Source organism: Megascapheus bottae, chromosome 31 (genome assembly GCF_031878675.1).
Source record: "Megascapheus bottae isolate mThoBot1 chromosome 31, mThoBot2.hap1, whole genome shotgun sequence".
Lineage (NCBI taxonomy): Eukaryota > Metazoa > Chordata > Mammalia > Rodentia > Geomyidae > Megascapheus > Megascapheus bottae.
Genome location: NC_143539.1, coordinates 3,052,288 through 3,061,163, shown reverse-complemented (window position 1 = coordinate 3,061,163; position 8,876 = coordinate 3,052,288). Strand labels below are relative to the sequence as shown.

Sequence of the window (8,876 nt, the reverse complement as noted above, 5' to 3'; positions counted from 1 at the left end):
GCTCTAGCCTGAAGAAAGCCCAAGGACAGTGCTCAGGCCCTGAGCTCAAGCCCCTGGACTGGCGAAAAAGGAGAGCGCCCAGGGCCCAGTAGGACTAGGTGGGAGGACTCGGAGAGGAGGATAAGGCCTGAATCCCAGGGTCTGAGGGAGGAGGCTGGGCCTGGACCCCCGGGTCTGGGGGAGGAGGATGAGGCCTGAATCCCAGGGTCTGAGGGAGGAGGCTGGGCCTGGACCCCCGGGTCTGGGGGAGGAGGATGAGGCCTGGACCCCGGGGTCTGAGGGAGGAGGCTGGGCCTGGACCCCGGGGTCTGAGGGAGGAGGCTGGGCCTGGACCCCCGGGTCTGGGGGAGGAGGCTGGGCCTGGACCCCGGGGTCTGAGGGAGGAGGCTGGGCCTGGACCCCGGGTCTGGGGGAGGAGGATGAGGCCTGGACCCCTGGGTCTGAGGGAGGAGGCTGAGGTCTGGACACCTGGGTTCTGAGGGCAGAGGTCAGGTCTGGCTCTTCCATGCCATAGAACTTGAGACTGGCTGGGAGTTTAATGGAAGAGCAGAGGGCCCCAGATTCGTTCTCCAGTGTAGGAAGCCCCCAGAGCTCCCAGAGTCTTGTCCTTCCCCCACCACCCCACTTCTCCCTCCCTCCATTATTCTGCCAGGCCCCCTCCTTCCCCCCCCCACCCCTCACTCTCCCCTGGAGGCCCTTGCTTGGGCCTCTGCAGCTCCCCCTTAGTCCCAGAGTCTCCACCCATGGTCCCGGCACACAGTCATGCGTGGGGAAACGCTGTCAGGCTCCTCAGAGGCCCAAGGAACCCTATGAGTGCTGTTTTCAGGTCCAAGATCCTAAAAAGTCTCTGCCCATTTCCATGACGGTAACACTGAGGCTGAGTCACTCCGGACTACAGTTCTGGAACAAAGTAGGAGAAGGCTCTGTGGCCAGCCAGCTGTCCCCACATGGGCTCCCATCAGTGCTGTCCCCCAAGTCCTCTGCGAGGGCTCCAGTCAGGCTGTGGGGCCCCTCTGGACTCCCTGACTTTGACCGTGAGCTCCTCACCCAGCCTCCTTGAGGTGGGGGTCAGGTAGCGCGGGTGGCGGCGGCGGACAGTGGGCAGAGGGCTGCCCCAGGGCTGCAAGCAGGCCAGCGGGCGGGCGTCCACCTCGCCCCAGACGCCCCCTCCTGCACCCCGCTGCCTCATCAGGGCCCTGGCCGGGGTGTCCTTGGAGCCCCAGGGTTTCTTGAGCTGTGGAAAAAAAGGAGAGTGAGGAGTTGACAGAGGGGCTGGGTGTTGGGGGACAGGAAGGGGGGGAGATGGGGTGACTCCAGGCAGGAGGAAGAGGGGAGCCTGAGGAAGGAGGTGACAAAAGGTGGCAAGACTTCCCCAGAAGCCTCCTGGGGGCAAGTGAAGCAGTAAGAGGGGAGGCCCAGGACCCCCACACAACACAGGGAGGTGAGGAAACCAGAGAGACGCCTCCACTCTGGGCAGGAACCGGAAGTGATGGGCGGCAACCTAGGAGGCAAATATTTGCCAAGGGTGGCAGGCAATGCTGGGTGTGGGCGGCTCAGGCCCTGCCCATGGGGGCAGGCGAGGGTCTTGGGCCCCCCTGTACCCCCTGATCCCCACTTCTCCACATCTCAGTCTCTACTCTGTGAGACTTATCTCCAATGAATCACCGGAAGTCCAGAAGTGATGCTGTGGCTCAATGTGATAGAGGGGTGGCCTTGAGCTGAAGAGCTCAGGGACAGCGCCCAGGCCCAGAGTTCAAGCCCCAGAACCAGCAAAAAAAGAAAAAAGAAAAAAAACTAGCACTCTACCACTTGAGCCACAGCACCACTTCCAGCTTTTTTTTCTGTACATGTGGGTCCTAAGCAACTGAACTCAGGGCTTTTGCATGCTAGACAAGCACTCTACCACTAAGCCACAGTCCCAGCCCTCACAGACTTGTCTTCCTGGGCTGGCTTTGAATCATACATAATCCTCAGACCCCAGCCTCCTGAGTAGCTAGGATTATAGGTGTGAAGCCCAGCTTGCACTCACGCTCGCTCTCTTGCTCTCTCTCCTCCCCCTCTCTCTCCCTTCCCTCTCTCCTTCCTTCCTTCCTTCCTTTCTTCCTTTTTCTTCTTTCATGCCAGTCCTGGGACTTGAATCCAGGGCCTGGACTATCCTTGAATGAACATTTTCTCTCAAGGCTGGTGCTCTACTACTTGAGCCACAACTCCACTTCTGGGATTTTTTTTTTGTTTGTTTGTTTTTTGGTTGGCTCACTGGAGATTAAGAGTCTCACAGACTTTGCTGCCCAGGCTGGCTTTGAACCATAATTCTCAGATCTTAGCTTCTTGAGTAACTAGAATGTCAGGCCTGGAGCCCATTCCATTCTGAACCTGACTGCCAGGATAGGTCCATAGGTGGAAACAAACAAACAAAATTTCACAGAAGGGCTGGGAGTTTGGCCTAGTGGCCAGAAGTGATGCTGTGGCTCAAGTGGTAGAGCTCTAGCCTTGAGGAAAGCCCAAGAACAGTGCTCAGACCCTGAGTTCAAGTCCCAGGATTGGCAAAAAAAAGACCCACAGAAAGTGTGCATGTGTCATGGCAGAATTTGAACTCACACCCTGGGGTACACAGTGGGATTTGAAAACCATGGGTTAGCTGTGGGAGTGGCTCAGGTGAAAGGCATTGCTTTCCAGCCCTTCTTGTGCACACAGTAGGGCCTCAGATCATGATCTGTTGGGGGGGGTTCAGAGCAGGGACCCCCAGATCCTTTTCCTGGTCTCCGTCACGTCCATCCATCCTCTCTGATGGCAGCCCCCCCCACCCTCCGTCCAATCTCTCACCTCATTGTCCCCATCACTGGAGCCAGACAGCTGAGACAGGCGGCTCAGGTCCCACAGGGAGCGGCTGGGCCGGGTCGGGGGGCCGCTGGCAGGCCGGGCACGCTGCACGCTCCTCAGGATGTCGCTGAGTGCGGGCGCAGGAGCAGGGGCATCCCGCCTGTCCCCCACCATGATGCGGCAGGCAGCCAGACGGTGGCTCAGGGATTCCTCAGGTGGCAGCGGGGACACTGGAGCTATGGGGCAGCGCTGGGCCACACGGTGTGGGCTCCGGGCCAGCTGCGGGTCACCAGGGACCCCGATGATGGTGTTCAAGGGAGCCCGGGCAGGAGGCGATGGCAGTGGGCAGGAGGCGGCATACAGCGTCCTGAACTCATGACTGAAGGCATCGGCGATTTCCCCAGTCAGCAAGGTCACCAGGCCTCGGTGCAGGCGGGCGTCGCTCCACGTGAAGCTGGGGAAAGGAGGGGGACGGGGTGGGGATCGATGCTGGGGACCTGGAAACCATGCCTGCCATCTGACCCAGGTCCCAGGGACAAGACGCTTTAGGCCCAAGAACAACCTAGGCATGAAGTTCACAAGATTCCATGTCAACTAATGTCTGCTGGGCCGTTGATGGCTCACGGCTGCAATCCTAGCGACTCAGGTGGCTTAGAGATCTGGGGATCACGGTTCAGAGCCAGCCTAGGCAGGAAAGTTGACAAGACTCCACCTGAAAACTAGAAGTGGGGCTGTGGCTCAAAGTGGTAGAGGACTAGCCTTGAGCAAAAGAAAAAAAAAAAGCTCAGGAACAGCATCCAGGCCCCAAGTTCAAGTCCCACGAGTGACAAAAACATTACATTTAAAAACTCTAGAACAGATTGCTAAACTGATCACCTCCTCGTCCACCTGCCTGGATTGGAGGGAGACTCGAACTGAGGCTCAGGGCAACTCCCACCATAGCAGCCTCCCTTTCTAAGGCCCTGGTTTGCCCATGTGGAAAAGGCAGAATCCGTGGAGGTGAGAGACTGAAGTCAGCTCTCAGCAGGCCTAGCTTGTCACAGAGTGGATGGAATGGTGATCGAGGGAACCCTGGGGGAAAGTGGTTCTGTGAGGTCACCACATTCCAATCCACAGCCTTGTGGGACTGCAGCTCTGTCTGGGCCACCTCCAAAGCCCCTGACAGAGAGACACCGGGCTGGTCCCGGGACAAGATACAGGAAGAGACCTTGAGGGTCATTCATTCACAAAGCCCCCTCCTTCCTCCCGCCCCACCGGCCTGGCTCAGGCACCAGTTAGGCCGTCAGGCCACCATGGTCCTCGGCTGGGTGCTGTTTGTGCTGCTGGCTGCACCCCTGGGTACCAAAGGCGCCAAGGACTGCATCTTCTGTGAGCTGACCGACGCCGCCAAGTGCCCTGGCACGCGCATGCGCTGTGGCGATGACGAAGACTGCTTCACAGGCCACGGGGTGGCCCAAGGTGTGGGGCCCATCACCAACAAAGGCTGTATCCACTCCACCAGCTGTGGCCGCGAAGAGCCAGTCAGCTACATGGGCCTCACCTACAGTCTCACTACCAACTGTTGCTACGGCCATTTGTGCAACAGTGGTTCCAGTGCCACAGGCAGCAGAGTGGCCACTGCAACCCCTCTGGGCCTGGTGCTGGCCTCATGGCTACTGCAACACCTGTGATCAGTACCCAGGGCCCATCCCGAGCCCCCCTCTGCCCCCTGCCCCCATTAAATGGTCCCAGACACCCTCTGTGGTCCTGCCTTCAGCTTTTCATTTAAAAAAAAAAAAAAGTGTTTCGGGCATTAGAACTTGAACTCAGAGCCTCGTTGTTATTCGCTCTGTCACTCAAGGTTGGTGCTTTGCTGCTTGAGCCACACCGCTCCACATCGGGCTTTCATCAGAGATAAGAGTCTCAAAGATTTTCCTCCCGGGCTGGACTCATGATCTTCAGATCTCAGCCTCCCGAGGAGCTGGGATTACAGGCGTGAACTGCCAGCACCTACCTGGAGGCCTTTTTAGTGGCACTACTGGGGTTTGAACTCAGCATTTTACTGGGCACTCTACCACTTGAGTTAGACACCCCCTAGCCCTTTTTTTGTTTCTAAATTTCAGATGGGACCTGGTGTTTGCTCAGGGTTAAGCCTTATAGTCCTGTTTAGGTCTCCATCCAAGCTGCTATGATACTTCTGCACAGCCACAACCAGCTCTCTTCTTGAAATGGGGAGGGGGGTATCTGTGACTTTTTGTCTGGACTGGCCCCAACCCCTGATCTTCCTCTTGGAAGTAGACGGGATTGCAGGCATAAATCCCTGGCCAGGCCAGGAGAATGGATTTGGACACAGCATCTTACAGTGCCTGTGGCAGCTCTACCCCACCCCCTGCAGTGTGAGTGATACTTCTGTGAAGTTGTCTCCTTTTAGCCATCCATCTCATTCTGTCCAAGAGGACCCTGAGGCATAGAGAGGCAAAGTAAATTGCCCAAAGTCACACACACACACAGAGGCAGGAGTAGGAATTGAATCCAGGTCACATGGCCCTAAAATCTGCCCTGGTTGATGACTGGATCAGGAATTACAGGGTCACAGCAAAAAAAGACTTGAATCAGAGCAACAGCAGGCCTGGCCCCACATCTCCAGGGCAGGGTATCCCCACTCCATTTTATAAGTAAAGCCACAGGCCAGAGAAGGAAGGGGAGGGGAGGAGTAGGGGGAGAGTAGAAGAGGAAGCTGTACCTGTAGGATCCTGAGATGACCTTGTCACCGTCCAAGAGCACAAACTTCTCCCGTACGCCACCGCAAACCTGCCGCCTGCAGCGGCTCTGGAAGGTACAGCCTCGAACCAGACGGATATCCAGATTCTGGCGAGGGTGGAAAGAGCAAGGTGTGTGTGTGTGTGTGTGTGTGCTTGCTTGTGCATGTGCTCCTAGGACAATCTCAGGACCTTATGCTCTCCCTTAGTTGTTTTTTGTTGTTGTTGTTGAAGTCCTGGTGCTCTACCACTGGAGCTACAGCTCCATTTCTAGCTTTTGGCTGGTTAACTGGAGATAAGAGTCTCACAGACTTTCCTACCTGGCCTGGTTTTAAACTCAGATCTTCCGATCTCAGTCTCCTGAGTGGCTGGGATGCAGGCGTGAGCCACGGGTGCCTGTCTTGAGAGTGCACTCTTTCTCAGGACTGGGGCCCCTCCAGGCTGGTTCTATGGTTGTCCCAGTGTTTCCAGAGGCGCTTAGGGACACCCCTGATCCAGTGACCCAGGTTCCTTTAGGGGGCATTCACTGGTGCCCCTCCCAACATCCGCCAGGCTGGCACCTCTGTCCCAGAGCCTACCTCTGTGGTCCAAGGGTTTACTCCCAGCTGCTGAGCCAGTGCCAAGAAGCCAGACAGCTGCTGGTGATCCAGGAGCACGTAGACAGGGATCCAGCGGCGTGTGGCAGCGTCCACCAAGTCCGTCAGCAGGTCTGGGTCAGTGAAGGCATCCATGACCACAGCCACGAGCTGCAGGGGGGGAATGTGGGCGCGCGGGACCCGGAGGGAGGAAGAGGCCAGGCGTCAGAGCACAACGGGGCAGGGCTTTGCTTTGCAACCTACATTGCTATTTTTATTATGCCAGTCCTGGGGCTTGAACTCAGGACGCTGTCCCTGAGCTGCTTTTTGTTCAAGGCTAACACTCTAGCACTTGAGCCACAGCACCACTTGCAGCCTTTTCTGTGTATGGGGTACTGAGGAATCAAATCCAGGGCTTCATGCATGCTAGGCAAGCACTCTAACATTGTGTTGTATTCCCAGCCCCTTGCTTGGCTTTTGCACTCAAGGCTGCCATTGTACCCCTTGATCCATAGCAACACTTCCGGCTTTTTGCTAGTTGGTTGGAGATGAGAGGCTCACAGTTTCCTGCCTGGGCTGGCATTGAACCTTGGTCCTCAGATCCTCCCGAGTAGCTGGGATTACAGGCATGAGCCTTCAGTGCTGCCAGGTGTTCAAAGGGTTGAAGGAGGATCCCTGGATATAGTGAGAATCATACAGCACACCCCCCCTCCCCCGAACACTCCAGCCCCTAATGGCTGGAAAGCTATCAACTTAAAGCTCCTGTCCAGTCCACATGTCCCCTCTCCAGGTGCTGTACCTCTGGGTTTCTAAGAATGGGTGCAAAAGGGCTGACCTGTGAGGTCACCAGGTGTGCTTTGGGGGCCTGTGTGGAGGGTCTGGTTCTGGTAGGCAGAAGTGGCTGGTTACAGGCAAACACTTAAGCCACCCCATGCCGCAGTTTCCCCAATTCCTTCATAAGCATCACAACAGATTTTGCTTCACAGGGCCCATGACATTAACCTCTGGGGACCACTTTCCACTGGCCTCCGGAGGCCACCAAGACTGACACATAGATTGTTTAGTTGGGAGTGGTGACTCACACCTGCAATCCTAGGCAATTGGGAGGTAGACTGAAAAAGCGTGAGGCCAGGCTGGGCAAAGTTGAAAGCCAGTCTCAAAAATGAAGCATAATAAAACCACAGGAAGTTTTGTGGGGCACTGCGGGGAGCCATCGGCCCTCCCTGGAGGGAGTACTACAGCAACCCTGGGCGTGGTAATGGGGGCAGGGGGTGGATGTAGATGATTGAGATGGGGTTTATAATTAGGTTCAAGAGTTGGCAGGGCTATAGATTGTGGGGAGCAGGGGCTCCCATTCTGGGAGCAGCCAGGGACTAAAGGGTTGGATGCCAGGCTCCTGGAACCCACCTTGCTGGCAGCATGGATCTGCCCTCGTACCAGCTCCTTGATGGGCGGGTGGCCCTCGGCAGGGGGCTGCGTGTACAGCTGTGCCCGGGTGATGCCCTTCCAGGCTGTGTCCTCCAGCCAGCCCAGCCGCAGCTCGGGGACAGGCTCCTCTGATGGCCCAGGCCAGTAGCTTAGGCTGTCCCCGGCCCCATCAGGGGAGGTGGCTGCTTGAGCTGCCCCGCTGGGCTCCTGTCCTTCTACTGACCAGTCTTCAGCGGCTGCAGCCAGGCGCTGGACCTCGTCCCCACTCAGGAAAGGCGGCAGCCCCTCCTGCCGCACACAGGCATGGAAAGCCTCCTCGCCGCTGCTCAGCAGAGCCTCGAGTGCCAGTCGCTGGCCCTCGGAATACAGGAAGCGGGGACTGGCCTGCGTAAACGCCTCTGCCCCCACCTCTTCTTCCAGCGCAGCTAGCTGCGAAGCTGCCATTTGGACGGTGAGAGCGGCTGGGCCCCGAGGGCTTGGCTGTCCTCAGAGGACTGACCATCTGAGATTCTAAAGGGCCATCGGTGGCCTCCTCTGGGGCAGCTCCACAACCATCCACGGCATGCCCTGAAGCTGTCCCTGGCTGCCAGTCCCAGCAATCAGGCCACCTTCCCAGGGTGCCAGGCTGCTCAGGGGCTCCACCAAGCCGCCGTGACCACAAGCTGTCCTGCCCCAAGTTCCCATGGGAGTAAAATCACCTAACCCCACCCCCAACTCTGGGACCCCTTACAGGACACAATCACTCAGCATCTAGGCCTGCCAGCCACCAGAAAGCCCAGTTGTTGGTTGTACCCGGTTTTTCAAGCAATCATCCACCTGCTGGGGACAAAGGCCTGGAAACTACGAGCCATTTCCAGGAAGTAGGCTGCTGCGGGGTCTGGCTCCTCAGCAAGGGCAGGAAGGGTGAGATCTGCCTCCGGCGATCCTACGGGCTGGGGGGCACAGAATGCAGCCAGGCCAGCTCCGGTCCCTGTGAAGGGGTGGCCATCTAGCTACTTCCCTGTTGGCCTGCTCTGTCTCGTCGGAATGCACTTCAGCCAGATGGGTGGTGCTCGGGCCCGGATGACCAGGGGACTCCCACCTAACCCACCACTGCTTCCTGGATAGCCAGGTACCTCCAAGCACTTGTGTGCAGCTGTCCTTGCCTCCTCCACTGCAGTCCAGGCCCAGTAGAACAAACTGCAGGAGTTACTCTTCCAGCCTGGCGGTAAGGCCACCTCTACCTACTTGCCCCCATCTCCTGCCTTCTGGAGGGGCTGGGGACCTTCAGCTTCTTCTGCAGCGGCTCCTCGGGCAACTGAGGCTTGGCCTTCCT

At 57.7% G+C, this 8,876-nt stretch overlaps 2 protein-coding genes across 2 annotated transcripts; one reads left to right on the top strand and one right to left on the bottom strand.

Annotated features, from left to right (window-relative positions):
- Nucleotides 1-688: 688 nt before the first annotated feature.
- On the bottom strand, nucleotides 689-8,842 carry Sack1e (scaffolding CK1 anchoring protein E). The gene is made up of 5 exons (XM_090322385.1): nucleotides 7,541-8,842; nucleotides 6,137-6,304; nucleotides 5,543-5,667; nucleotides 2,824-3,274; nucleotides 689-1,234 (listed from the first exon to the last, which is right to left on the bottom strand). The coding sequence occupies exons 1-5, from the start codon at nucleotides 8,003-8,005 to the stop codon at nucleotides 959-961; spliced, it is 1,485 nt and encodes a 494-aa protein (XP_090178511.1). The 5' UTR covers nucleotides 8,006-8,842; the 3' UTR covers nucleotides 689-958.
- Nucleotides 3,942-4,605, top strand: Spaca4 (sperm acrosome associated 4). The gene has a single exon (XM_090322480.1). It carries the CDS (start codon nucleotides 4,113-4,115, stop codon nucleotides 4,488-4,490), a length of 378 nt encoding a protein of 125 aa, XP_090178606.1. The 5' UTR covers nucleotides 3,942-4,112; the 3' UTR covers nucleotides 4,491-4,605.
- Nucleotides 8,843-8,876: the final 34 nt, after the last annotated feature.

What these genes read in the sequence shown, in the direction of transcription:
- Spaca4 (XM_090322480.1), top strand. Translation starts at nt 4,113, where the DNA reads ATGGTCCTCGGCTGGGTGCTGTTTGTGCTGCTGGCTGCACCCCTGGGT.
- Sack1e (XM_090322385.1), bottom strand. Translation starts at nt 8,005, where the DNA reads ATGGCAGCTTCGCAGCTAGCTGCGCTGGAAGAAGAGGTGGGGGCAGAG. An exon ending in TAAACCCTTGGACCACAGAG is followed by an intron (nt 5,668 to 6,136) that starts GTAGGCTCTGGG and finishes CACCCTCGCCAG; the next exon opens with AATCTGGATATCCGTCTGGT. An exon ending in GTCATCTCAGGATCCTACAG is followed by an intron (nt 3,275 to 5,542) that starts GTACAGCTTCCT and finishes TCCTTTCCCCAG; the next exon opens with CTTCACGTGGAGCGACGCCC.